This window comes from Cornus florida, unplaced genomic scaffold (genome assembly GCF_030987335.1).
Source record: "Cornus florida cultivar Cherokee Brave unplaced genomic scaffold, ASM3098733v1 CherokeeBrave_3.0.0_Hap2_Chr08, whole genome shotgun sequence".
Lineage (NCBI taxonomy): Eukaryota > Viridiplantae > Streptophyta > Magnoliopsida > Cornales > Cornaceae > Cornus > Cornus florida.
Window position 1 is genome coordinate 30,011,430 of NW_026775578.1, and position 14,140 is coordinate 30,025,569.

General features: G+C 36.4%; 1 protein-coding gene across 1 annotated transcript; it reads left to right on the forward strand.

Moving 5' to 3' along the window:
• The first annotated feature begins 359 nt into the window (after positions 1-359).
• LOC132271061 (chorismate synthase 2, chloroplastic) lies at positions 360-12,474 on the forward strand. Its single transcript, XM_059772321.1, has 13 exons — positions 360-718; positions 3,541-3,691; positions 4,035-4,111; positions 4,241-4,299; positions 5,423-5,506; positions 5,613-5,705; positions 6,335-6,415; positions 10,278-10,409; positions 10,563-10,665; positions 10,830-10,924; positions 11,036-11,101; positions 11,733-11,817; positions 12,177-12,474. Exons 1-13 carry the CDS (start codon positions 586-588, stop codon positions 12,323-12,325), a joined length of 1,308 nt encoding a protein of 435 aa, XP_059628304.1. The 5' UTR covers positions 360-585; the 3' UTR covers positions 12,326-12,474.
• The last annotated feature ends 1,666 nt before the right edge of the window (positions 12,475-14,140 follow it).

Here is a 14,140-nt window from a genome sequence, read left to right on the forward strand (position 1 = left end):
CAATAATAAATGGACACATTCTATTTTAACTATTAAATCATAAATGATAATTAAATCACCACTGATTTGGTAGGTGGATATTTATTTCATCATATTAAATTTGGTAATTAAAAATTACATGTATATTTATTATTAGTTCACATTAATATAAGTATGGTGTAAATTTTCACGGTGACAATAAATACGAATTGTTCTCTATTTATTATTGGTCCATAAGTATTGTATAACTCTCAAATTGTGACTCCAATTCGCCCAAACCCCGGAGATGCAGCCCTACCTAAAATTTGACCTGGGTTGTGCAAAATGTGGAGGGTAGGTGAGGCACTGATGCATATCTAAATTACAAAAATCCCCAACAGCCCAACAACAACCACCACTACAACACCAACCAACCCCTTTTGCAAATTGCAAGTCATATATATATCTAAACTACAAATTTCATTCAACACCCACCGCTACAATTCCCCACCAAACCATTTCCCGTTATTGCAAGTCAGACACGCACAAACACAAATTCGTATCACACAGCAAACGCAGCTCCTGTAACGTATAGTGCTAGATTTTGGAGAAGTCAGACGACGAACAATGGCGTCGTCTCTCCCTACCAAACAATTTCTCGGGGCTCCATCGGCTGGTTTCGGATCTATCCAATCGTCGGATATCGGGAAGCTTTCGTCTCTCCAAATCCCATCTCGCCGATCACATCCCAAGAAACTCGGTGAGTCTCTGACCATCCCTTACCTTTCTCCAATTAAAGCCCTTAGTCTTTTAGCTGCTCTGTTTCATATTCTCAGCGAAAGCAGAAGGTTTGAGATCTTATTTTATTTTATATGATTTTTTTCTCAGCACCCAAATGTATGCTTAATTGAAAGATTTGTGAATGTCGTTAACGTGGTTGGTGTGCTTACCTTTGTTTGGTTTCTGTGAAAACTGAGGAAAAGAAGAAATTTTTTGTATCTTTGTTTTTTCTTATGTGTTGTTTTAGTCTCTAAGAATGTGAGCTTCGTTAATTGAAACCCAGTAATTAAATCTAGCTTAATCGAATAGGGGTGTTGCTCCTTAGGTCTCAAAGAGTGCAGACTGAAGGATATACATTTAAAAGATTTTCCCTTTCCTGCACATTCTCAGAAATTCAGTGAAGTGAAGTTGTTAATGTTGATTTACTGAAATTGAAGTGATTGACAACAATTGACGTCAATGATAGTGTGTTGTGTGGCTAAAATATTTCATCAACTTGCATAAATGTCACTTTTCTTTGCTATTTGGAGCTATAGGCACTAAAATAATACAGTATACTATAGAAGCTGAACGGAACTCAACCATTCATTCATCTGATACATTCATCTGGGGTTCAAATGATATTATCTAATATTTTTTCTCTCATCCACTTCATTCGGCCAACTCTTTCAGCAACTTTGTGGGCACAAAATATTATTTTTCAAATCTTATTACATATTTTGAAAGCAGAAACTGACTTGATAGTTAAATTATGCACTGGGGACCAGTGATGGAGGAATTTAACTATTGTCATTGATCAACAGATGGAGTGGATTGACTTATAATTCAATTTTTTTTCTAAAATAAGAACCTTTATGGTGTTTCAGTTCTTTTGTGGGAAACACTTACTGATGTTGGGGACTTGTTAGTTTTCAAATTTTGATGCGTATGAGAACCATACTGTTTCACAAGTCATTTCTTTTTCACTCTGAAATTGTGTTGTAGGAGTTATAGGCAAATTATTTATGGGTTTTGAGAAGTTTGATGTGTGGCGATCTTGTGGACGGGTGCAAGCGAGGCACTCGCAAGCTACCATGCTGGCAGGCTACGGTTTCATGATCCCATATCGTCTAAGTGTGAAAAGGGGAAGTGCTATATATGTAGGATTGATACACTTTGTGGAAAGAGAAAGTTCTATATATGCAAGATTGATGGAATGAGGCATTTTGGGGTAAAACTCAAGAACAAAATTGTGCGGGTTCAGGTACAAAGCGGACAATATCATACTATGTGGTGGAGTGGGTCGTTACCGACGAGGACGTCAGGCCCCTCAGGGGGTGGATTGTGGCTACCTTGTGGGTGGGGGTGCATGGGCGGGTGTGAGCGAGGCACTGGTAGGCTACGGGTACACAATCCCACATCACGTGGGTGCAGAAAGAGGAAATGCTATATATGTAGGATTGGTATGCTATGTGGAAAGGGGAAATGCTATATATGTAGGAATTGTATACTCTAAATGGTATGAGGCCTTTTGGGGTAAAGTCAAAATCAAAACCGTGCGGGCTCGGGCCTAAAGCAGACAATATCATACCATGTGGTGAAGTGAGTCGTTACATAATGCACTTTGGGTTAGTTGTTTTTATAGGGTTTGATCATTTTCTTGTAGAAATAAGTAACTGTATCCCAAATGTGTCTATTTTTTGTTGAAATTTTTCTAGATAATAGAAGGAAGAGTTTTTTGCTAAGTTTCTCGTAGGATCAAACTTCCCTGTTTTGCAACCTATAAGTTAGTCAAGGTTCCCATAGGCCCCGATGCAAGTTGGCATCGACAATGCAACTTGCTATTGATATCCGGACAAAGAAGATTTATTAATACATTTGAAGAATTTATCAAAACATTTATAAAGCACGCAAGCTATGAACGAATAATTGAGCATTATATATATTTCTTAAAACATACAATGATTTAAGAAAATTCCGTATTCGACTTGCCAATTAAAGAAAATAAAGAAATTTCACTACTTTCAACTTGTCAAAAAATTAAAGAAAGTTCACTACATTAGAGTTTGCCAATCTCTACAACAGTAAAGCATTTGACATGGATCTTAGATTTTAAAAAATAGTCTGCAGAGTGTCCTTAACTAATATAAAAACCTAGCATATGCTTTCCCCTTCACTATCAAGCATGACCTTGTTGATTGTTCATTTGATCAAACTATGTTGCATTTCTTGATGGGAGTATCATTATCAAACAAGTGAATCTTTGATTGGAGGTAATAAAATGCTATTGCATTTAATAATGGGTGTAGTACCATGTATTCTGTAAGCTGATGTTTTGGCCGATTGGTGACATCGACGATTGAAAAAATGTGTGATATGTGATGCATGATTAAGAAATTATTAAAAAAATACAGAATTTGGACTGTTGAAATATTATTTTGTACTTAAATTCAGTATCTGGTTATTAATCGGGATCAGTCCATGCCACTACAGAGGTTGCACCGTTGCAGGCTTGCTGGTTATTATCACAGTTTAAGTAGCAATATGATATGCTGATTTAATCTATCATTTTCTTTCAGCCTTTTAGTTTCAAAACTTGTGTATGTTTATGCTGAGAGTTTTCCTGTAAGATAAGTTTTGCTTTAAACATTTGAAGAATCAATCTGCATGCAGAACAAGTTTTGCCATAAAATCCTAAAGGCTTGTTCAAAATATTTTCCTGACGGGAGAATTTATTTGTTTGTTTTTGAATGCTTCTGCTTGCCTGCTTGACCTGATCTAAGTTAGAGCTTAAAATTTGACATATTGCACACTGATTCACAGAGATTCAGGCTGCTGGGAGTACATTTGGAACTTATTTTCGAGTTACAACATATGGGGAATCTCATGGTGGGGGCGTTGGATGTGTAATTGATGGATGTCCACCTCGGCTTTCTATCTCAGAAGCGGATATGCAAACTGATCTTGACAGAAGGTATTTCCATGCATGGTCCTCATGGACTCACGTTTGATATTACCCTATTTCTAAAAGCTTAGTTAGACAATTTGTCTGGTATTCTGTCCCTGCAAATTTGAACCAAGTATTTCGGAACATTATCTGCCAATTTATGCCATAATTAGAATCATTTTTTCAGCAGCTGCTACTGCTTTCTATCATGCTCTCTCTCGTCTCCCCTCCTTTCCAAACTCCCCTCTCCCCCAAACCAATGGGAATGTGATTTCGTGCTTGTCATGGAATATGCATTTTTGAAAAGTGAATTATGATATCATACTAATGCAAATGCTCGTGAATTTACAATTAAAGTTGTTGGATCCAGGAGGCCAGGTCAGAGCAGAATTACTACGCCTAGAAAAGAGACCGACACATGCAAAATATATTCAGGTGTTGCTGAAGGTTAGTTGACATTTCTCTTATGCACTTTATGCTTTACAAACATTCTTCTCTATTCCTCCTTTTTTCAACTAAAGAGATGGTGCTTGTGATCTTCTTCAAGTAGACTGATGATTGATGTATGACCTGCAGGGGTGACTACCGGAACTCCAATCATGGTAAATGTACCCAACACAGATCAGAGAGGACATGTAAGTATCAAATATTGCGACTTATCTGTTGTGGGTCGTAGTGGAAAAAATTACAATGAGGAAATATGGTTGTTTTGGAATGGCTAACAGATCTGTGTTCTTGAACGTTCTGTATTCCTGGGACTTATATCAGTTAGAACTTTGGACTGAGTGGGGTGGGGCACCTGTTGGGCAGGATCTGTTATGAGATGTGATCAATTGGACAAGAACAATGATGTTTACTGTTTTTTGGCACTCCATGGAGATGAATGCATCCCATTGATGTGAATTTTGTTGCAACTTGCATTCTCGATGTGTTTGTATTTATTTCTTATTGAAGAGCTTTTTTGAAATACCATGAAATGAGATTTTAGTTTTATATTATTGTAAAATGTAGTGCTATCTTTATTTCTGTTATTTATTTATGGCGCTTTACGGGCCAACTTGGTGCAACTGTAAAATATTCAGACCTAATCGTGGGAACATGACTTCTAGTCTGAGGGTATATCATTCAAATATATCCAGTTAGCCCTTTGTAGTACTGTGCATTAACGGGACTAATACTGGGTAATAGCCTTTATTCAAGGGGTTGAATCCACGTTTATCCAGTGGAGGAATTGGAAGCATTCCACTGCAGAGGAATGGCCAAATGTGCCCAGGTGATAGATAAAAGAGCTAAATAGTGGTAATTTTGGTATAAATGAAATAATTAGGGGGGATAATAGTGAATTTAGTAAGCCGTGTAGGATACAATTACAAATGGGTCTAAGCCACATTTTCACCCAAACACCCCATGGACCCCATGACATTATTGGGTTTTATAGTAAATTATGAGCATTCATGTTTTGTTGGTATCATGGTGGTTCTAGGGTTTCATGATGTTATTTGATTTTATCAGGATTATGCTGAAATGTCAATGGCTTATAGGCCTTCTCATGCAGATGCCACTTATGACCTCAAGTATGGTAATAGTGAATTTAGTAAGGCATGTAGGATACAATTACAAATGGGTCTAAGCCACATTTTCACCCAAACACCCCATGGACCCCATGACATTATTGGGATTTATAATAAATTATGAGCATTCATGTTTTGTTGGTATCATGGTGATTCTAAGGTTTCATTATGTTATTTGATTTATCAGGATTATCTTGAAATGTCAATGGCTTATAGGCCTTCTCATGCAGATGCGACTTATGACATCAAGTATGGTGTGAGATCAATTCAGGTAACATCTTTTTTAGTCTTGTTGTTATGATAGCTGTAAACTATGTGAATTGAGGTTCTATTTTCATATATGTAATATTTTTGTCATGGTGTTGATGGAAATGTAGGGTGGTGGTAGATCTTCAGCCAGAGAAACCATTGGTAGAGTTGCAGCTGGAGCTGTTGCTAAAAAAATTCTCAAGCAATTTTCAGGAACTGAGGTGGGTTTTATAATTGGCGTGGGTGGGTTGATTTTATTTATTATTTTTTAATGGCATTATAAGAGGGTGAGACCTGGCACAACTGTAAGGTTGCTTCATTGCGACTGGAGGGTGTAGGTTTGAAAAGGAAAACAACCTCGCTGCATGTAAAGGTAAGGGTTCGTACATCTGACCCTCCCAAAGATCCCACAGTGGCAGGAGCCTCGTGCACCGTATTATTATTACTCCCTCTGTCCCAAAGTCACAGTTCCCAAAGTACCCAACTATTTTGGGACGGAGGGAGTATTTTTTAATGATACTTTGAGAATATGAGACTGTGTTTCATGCACACGGAAAGACATCATAAACCCAAATTATTTCTTCATGTTGATGGTTGTCTATCTGATCATTATGCCTCGATATACGTATACTTCATATAATGTGGCCTTGTAGTTCCATAATTATGCATGGATGGAAACTTTAAGTAGTTTGGTAAGTTAGCAACATTACATCTTTATTTTCCTTCTTGAAGGAGAGGTTCGAGTTTTATGTGATGGACTTGGTACGACAATAAATTGCACCTCACAGTTGTATGAATAATAAGAACCAGGAGCTCATATATCTATGCCTTATTGTTTGTAATGTTTCAGGTTCTTGCTTATGTCTCCCAAGTCTACAACGTTGTACTTCCAGAGGACAAGGTAGATCATCAGACTCTGACACTCGATCAGGTATCATTTTATTGTTTTTTTAATTTTTAATTTATTTTTATTTTTTGGGTAGTGTGGTTCTACAAGAGGAGTGATGCAAGTGCTGTTGAATCAATGTTGTAAACATGGAAATTAAACTTTAATGTCGCATGAACTGGGGAGGAAATCAACTATCAAGCAATTATGAACACCCATTGCCAGTTTCCAAGGCAGTCGAGCTCCCCTGCATGTGAGGGCCAGTGTTTTCAATAATATTTCACCTCTCTGGATTTGGATCCTAGTTGTGGAGCATGGTATACTCAGATATGCACTTAATTTATATGGACTTCTGCCCATAATCATTAATATAACTTTTGAGAATGCCATCTTGGTAAGATCTTAGTGGTCAAAATTTTAACTTTTTGACATGGACTATCCTCATGAAATGAATTTGATCTGTAGTAAATCCATGTAAACCCTTTTTCAGATCAATATTCCAATTTCGGAGTCCATATCAGAATCCAAGTTCAGATCTGACCTTATGAACAAAATCCGAGTCCTAACCAATTTGAGATTCTTATGATTTTCTAATTTGGAGAGTTAGATCCAAAATTCAAATCTAGGCCCAGATTACCCTTATAAAGAATTTATGAACTAATGAATGACTTAAAATGAATGTAACATTATGCAAAATTTACTAATATATCTCCTAATCACATTGGTAAAACCCCAAACACCAGCAAAAAAAAAAAAAAAATGATGCCTAAATATAACATCTGCAATCAATGGGATAACAGACATAGATTTGAGAGCGCAGATAGAAATGGAGATGAGTGGACGTGAGATATGAAGGTGTTTGCACAAAATTGGTTCCCTCGCGTTCACGGGCATGCTAGAGTCGGTGTGCTCGTAAAATATTCCCTTGGGTCGGCCTAAATATATCAAGATTTTGTTCAGGCGATTGCGAGGAGGCAAGGGAGATCCCTCTTACTGGGTCGCTCATGCTTTGGTAACATTGACTTAAATTGTCACCTAGTGGTTGGTGGTCAAACGGGTATGAAGTGTGTTGTGGATTGTAGGGCTGCTCATATGAATATTGGGGGGAATTACATTGAAAGTAAAATACAAACAAAGATAAAAGTTATAGGAGCTTGAAGAGATAAAGCATGGGCTAAAATTTAAGAAAACTACCGAATACAATAAATACAAGCTGCAGGAATTTGAACAAGATCAAGCCAAGGGCTTCATTGATCGTCTGCGTGATCTCCTTGAACCATTGGAAGAGACCTTCTATTTGTAGGCGACATACATGAGCTGATGGGATTGGTTAGGCCTTGAGAAATTGGTCCTCTCACGTATTTGGTCCATGGAGAAGTTGACAAGTGGCTGTCCTTTTGTCCCTTGCTCCATGGAGAAATCATCAAGCAGCACTCGATTTTCTAATGAACATGGTTACTAGCTCTTTGAGGAGACAAAGCACCTTGGGAATGTTATTCTCATTAAATGCATGAAAGGCATGCATATATATTTAATATCGTTAGCCCAACGCCTTTAATATCGTTGCTTGAATTTGGGCAATAGTCCAAAGCGATGAAGTCACTAAGCGACGACATGAGTGGCGATGCTATGATCAGGCGTGGAAACTAAAAAATAGATGACCTAGAAAGTTGCTTGACTACATATCTGTTGGTGCGGCACAAGCAACTGATGTTGCCCAAGCAACTGGTGCTGTACAAAGAACAAGTGTTGGGCGTTGCAACGGGCATTGCACAAGCAACGGGTGGTCAAGGAATGGGCACTGCACTTTGAACGACAGATGCACCCTGAACGGACGTTGTACAAGGAACGGGTGTTACCCAAAGTTTGCCGCAAACATTCTCCGTGTTAGTTTTTTCCCATGGTAACTGGCGTAGCCATGTCAACTGGCGTGACCCCAAGTAGTGGGCAAAATACATAACAACGGGCATTGCCCATGTAGCGGGTTTGGCATTAAGAAGGGCGTTGCACCATAACGACCCAAGATATGCCCATAGAGATTTTTGGTTTAGTTTCTCGTGGAGTAAGAGTGTCCGGCCGTTTAATGGTGATCCATGGCTGTGGCCATGGGCACCAAATTGGGGACTAATTTGGGTGCAAAGAGAAGGCTAATAGACTCTTATGGTTATATAGACACACACACACACACACATATAAAGAAAGAAAAGATGTGCAAATTTATTAAAAAATTCAACAATTGATTTGGAAAAAATGAAACTGTTCTGCTTGTTACTTTTGTATACTGTAAAAAATATCATCTTTTATTTATTTTTTATTTAATTAAGGTTTTGTTTAAACTCTTATGGTTTATATAAATATACACACACACACACATATAAAGAAAGAAAAGATGTGAAAATTTATTAAAAAATTCAACAATTGATTTGGATAAACTGAAAATTGTTCTGCTTGTTACTTTTGTATGTAGTCAAAAGATCATCTTTTAAAAATTGTGTATATAACTTAATCGTATCTTTGGATTAAGGGATTGTTTAGTCTAGTAAGTAACTCAATTAGTTAATTAGACTATACATTGAGTTTCTTCATCCGTTGTCGTTGTCGTCATCCCATCTAATTTGAGTTCCATGACGTACTCAATCTGAGCTTTATATTTATCCCGAACTTTGCCATAGATTGTCGGTATTATTTAAAATAACAGATTTAATTTTGAGGGTTAGCGATGTTGAGTCCTTTGTCCTGCTTTAAGAATGACAAGAATGGAGTTAGGGTGACTTTTTTTTTCTTTTTCTTTGTATAGTCTGTTGTTAGTTAGGAGAAAAAGCGCTGCTTGTAGATAGCTGATAAACGACGTAAAATTCTTTGTTAAACCCTTTAACATGATTCCTGACAAAACTAGAGCAAATCCTTAGGGTGTAAGTGTAACTAAAATTATGACATTAGACATAGCAAATAACAAATTAAGATTCATGTCGATGAGGCCCAAGTTGATGTTGGTGAGACAATGAAGAAAGACAAAGTACTGTGGTTTTAGATTTTGTAGTAACTATTAACTACATTAAAAGTAATGCATGAACTCAAGTTTACAAAGTTTATAAAAGTGAACCCATAACACCATCTCATTCTTTAGGTGTCATACCAACACGTCATTATTGTGCTACAATGGTTTTGCTGATTTTCTTCCACTGTGAGAGAGAGACCGAATTGATTGGTCCCAAGTTCTCTCGTATTTCTTCCCTTCGTTTAGGAGAATGTGTAAGGACCATAACATCTGTAACTTTATAAATTTATAATACACTTACCTTTCTGTTAGTAAACTAGTTGTCACTATTCATCTTGTGGGTAAAAGGAAAACGGTATCACAAATTGGAATTATCTCAGAAATTGACATCGTTTTAAGCTACCCTGCTACGCCGTGTAATATATGTCACGTATCTACCACTACATGTACCTTAGCAATCTACATTTGAAATTAAAATGTCCATGCATTTAACTTGTGCTTGAAGTTTTTTGAATTATTTCCACCATTTTTGTTGAATTTTGTTGATAGCACCAATTCTATGTTATTATTTATAATTAATTCTGTTAGTAAACTAGTTGTAACTATTCATCTTGTGGGTAAAACGAAAACGGTATCACAAATTGGAATTATCTCAGAAATTGACATCATTTTAAGCTACCCTGCTACACCATGTAATATATGTCACGGATCTACCACTCCATGTACCTTAGCAATCTACATTTGAAATTAAAATGTCCAAGCATTTAACTTGTGCTTGAAGTTTTTTGAATTATTTCCACCATTTTTGCTGAATTTTGTTGATAGCACCAATTCTATGTTATTATTTATAATTAATTCTTGTTATCCGTTAACCTATTTAAAATCTTGGCCTCTATGAAACATCACCAGGTAGAGAGTAATATTGTAAGGTGCCCAAATACTGATTATGCGGTTAAGATGATTGAAGCCATTGACGCTGTCCGAGTGAGAGGGGATTCTGTTGGTGGTGTTGTCACATGCATTGTGAGAAATCCACCACGTGTAAGCTCGCTCTCTCTCTCTCTCTCTCTCTCTCTCCCCAATTAGATATACACAATGTCAGAGTCTTGGGCGGTTTTTTGAAATTAGACTGCATCGGTTCTTGAAACTTTAAAACCTTTAACAGATGTTTTGATATTTATTATTATATGTCAGGGGCTTGGTTCTCCAGTCTTTGATAAACTTGAATCTGAACTGGCTAAAGCTACTCTTTCATTACCTGCTACAAAGGGCTTCGAGTTTGGAAGTGGCTTTGCAGGTAAAAAAACATATGCAGTAATCAGTTTTGCATTTACCTAAAAATTATTAAAATTACTTAACTGACCAGGGGATAATAACTTAATGCATTTTCTGTGTTTGGATAACTCTTTTAAATCAGATTTTTTGTAATATCTGACTGCATGTCTACGAAAATCTCTGCAGGAACATTTATGACCGGGAGTGAGCATAATGATGAGTTCTATATTGATGAAAATGGGCAAATCAGGACAAGAACAAACCGCTCTGGTGGGATACAGGTATCTGTTATATACTTTAATCATGTGGATTTGTTTGTGGGGCTAATTAGTTAAGACTTTTTCATTGGAACATGTGTGGTTTTGTTGAGATTATTTTTTGTTGACGACCAGGGAGGTATATCCAATGGAGAAATCATAAACATGAGAATAGCTTTTAAGCCTACATCTACTATTGGAGTAAGCTCTCTCTCTCTCTGTCTCTCTCTCTCGTATAGCTGTATCCAATGTCATCGTGGCAGGACAGTATAGGCATCTTTAGGTTTGCGTTGGGGTCTTCGGTTCAAATTCTGTTCAGAAAAAATGAGAATCTTATCATTGGTTGATTGGTTGGTTAGCTGAAATAGAGCATGTCCATTTTATATGGAGGTTCTGGTTAATTTCCAGTACTTATTATTGATACAATATGTTTTTGGGCCACATAGAATAATTGATTGAGAGGGCTGGCTCTATCTCGTGTACCATGTGACTCTCAGGCATGTGATTAAGGATGCTATAGTCTTTTTCAGGACAATTTCTGTGCTATGGACTGCTATGATTTAACTTTGGATATTTCTGGGTTTTAGTTACATCTCTTAGGTAAATTCATCAAACTACAAGTTGTGAACCGTGTGAGTACCCTCCTGCCTACATTTATGCCATTGAGCCTTTGATCCATCTAGGTTAATTTAAAAAAAAATCAGCAGGAGTTTGCTGAGGTTTAGGCTATTATGTTGTATTGAAATATACATTCCGACTCTAAAACTGTTTCAGGGAGGTTTTCTTTGTTCATTAATATAAAGTGATATGTTACTTTGTGATGCTCATGCAGAAGAAACAGAATACAGTGACTAGGGATAAACAAGAGACGGAGCTTATAGCCCGCGGTCGCCATGATCCTTGTGTCGTTCCACGAGGTGTGTCTTTGAATCATTTGTTGTTCCTTATCCTTCAGCTGTCTCTTTTTTTTATTTATTATTAATATCCTTAAATTTTCAGCAACCATATCCTATAGATCATAGCAATCTGGGGTTTCTTATTTTCAATTTCTTCATGATATAAACCAGAATGGCCGGATTCTTTGAGAACTCTTAATTGGTTGCTATGATCAGTTATTGTACAAGGGCATTGTGGTTGATTTATGGCCTTGTTCATTAATCTTGATTCTATCCAAAACATCTGCACACAAAAACACACCCGTGTTAAGAAAAAGAACAAAGATGAAAGTAAAATACCTATTATAAGTTGCTCATGACTTTTGGTGCTGACGGTGCAGCGGTGCCAATGGTGGAAGCCATGGTAGCCCTAGTTCTTGTGGATCAACTATTGGCACAATATGCGCAATGTCATCTGCCTCTGACTAATCCAGAATTTAAGGAACCACCCATGGAACCAATACGCGAGTCAGCCGGCATAAATATCTGATTATTGAGTGTATTTGTGGCATGATTCATATTTTCTGTTTAAAGCTCTTGTTATGACCCATTACGAGTCAAAGGATTATTTATCAACCATTATTTTTCCTTTGCTTGTTACATTGAATAAATGAATAAAACAATTACTTTTTCCTGTAAGTTTTCACTATACTAGAATAAGTACTATCTTTTTCCTGTGTCATCTAAACATTTCGTGTTGTTGTGAAAGAATGCTCGATTGCTTTGCCATTGTTGGCTGAAATAAGATTTGTGTTGTATGCCGAGACCTTTTATGAAGTCATCGTCAATCATGAGCTAGGATTTTGAATTGCAATAGGATTACTTGTTTGTATTGTTCTACATTTTTTTTTTCTTAGTGTCTTAGCCACCTGACATACAGGAATCATAAATATGCGTCAAACTTGCCTTGCTACTATTTATCATCTCAGATTCAATTCTATTAAGCCACCGGCTTGTATTCTTTATTATTTCTTTTTAATATTTGTGTTTCGATTTGCAGGGAAAAAGAAAAATGGTAGTCTAGAATGGAGATGATAACTGAATGCTATAGTGACATGTTCTTAATTTACATTTTCATCATGTTGAATGGAAAGTTAGGGCCTGTTTGGTTAAGCTTTTTTGAAAATAATTTTCAAGAACTTATAAAACAGAAAACTGTTTTTAGAGGAGTTTTCAGGAAATATTTTTAAAAAACTGATAGCCAAACAAATTTTTGTATAACTTTCTGATTTTTAGTTCTCAGAAAACTGAATTAAACAACTCCTTAGGCTCTGTTTGGGTTGGTGGATTTGGAAGGAAAAAAAAGAAAATAATAAGTGGGACAGTGGTATTTGTGTTTTGATGACATGGTATCAACAACAATTAAATGACAGAGATCCCGATGGCATCATCTAGGGAAGTCTTTCTCGTTTGAGAGAGATTTGGACAACTCATCCCTTCAAATTCCTCACTCGTTATTCTAAACGAGAGAGATTTGGACAACTCATCCCTTCAAATTCCTCACTCGTTATTCTTTCAAAAATAAGAAGGCTATTCTTTCAAAAATAATACTAAATTATTTGAAATTGCTTCTTCCATTGGAAGCCAATCTGCATCTAGCTTTTTGCCCAATGGAAGTTACAAGATGGCTCTTTAATTTTTATACTAAATTATGTATTTTAATTTGCGTCAACACACCTTTGTAACAAGTCTTTTTCTTCTTTTAAGAAAAAAGGTGGTCAAAATTTGATGCTAGCCCACCCTAGGTAGGAACACGCCCTGGTGTTTTCATTGTGATTGATGTACTATTTTATATATTTGGTTTATTTAAGGGTTCTACAAAGTTGAAACTTGGCAAAAGTGCAAGAAGTCTCCATAGTGAAAAATAATTCTTGAACTATCTCGGTAATAAATTAATCTTTATTTATATAAAATGTTGTAAAAAGATCTTTTCGATCACCCGACTACGTTTTCTAGCACCTACAGAGTCAAAATTACTAAAACAACTCCACTTATTAATTTATATAAAAGTTATAAACTATAAAAAAAATATATAATACCCATGATACCATTCAGGGCCATCTTGTAAATAATAACTCATACTTTAGGAATTTTTTTTGCAATTTTGACTAATAATAATAAACAATATCAATAATAATAATAAGGGTGAATTGGTCTGACAATCCACAAGTTTGTCTCTATTACTCTCAGATTAAATTAGCCAAAAAAAAAAAAAAAAAACCTCAACCTCTCCTTATGTTCCTTATGTTTCGTCAACTTTGCTCTGGCACCCCTATTGCTAGTTGACTGTTTGGGATGTCAGGAG

Bases quoted from the DNA above. Each gene is read 5' to 3' on its own strand.
- LOC132271061 (XM_059772321.1), top strand. From the start codon at position 586: ATGGCGTCGTCTCTCCCTACCAAACAATTTCTCGGGGCTCCATCGGCT. The intron at 3,692-4,034 runs GTATTTCCATGC...TGTTGGATCCAG, and splicing joins CAAACTGATCTTGACAGAAG to GAGGCCAGGTCAGAGCAGAA. The intron at 10,925-11,035 runs GTATCTGTTATA...GTTGACGACCAG, and splicing joins ACCGCTCTGGTGGGATACAG to GGAGGTATATCCAATGGAGA.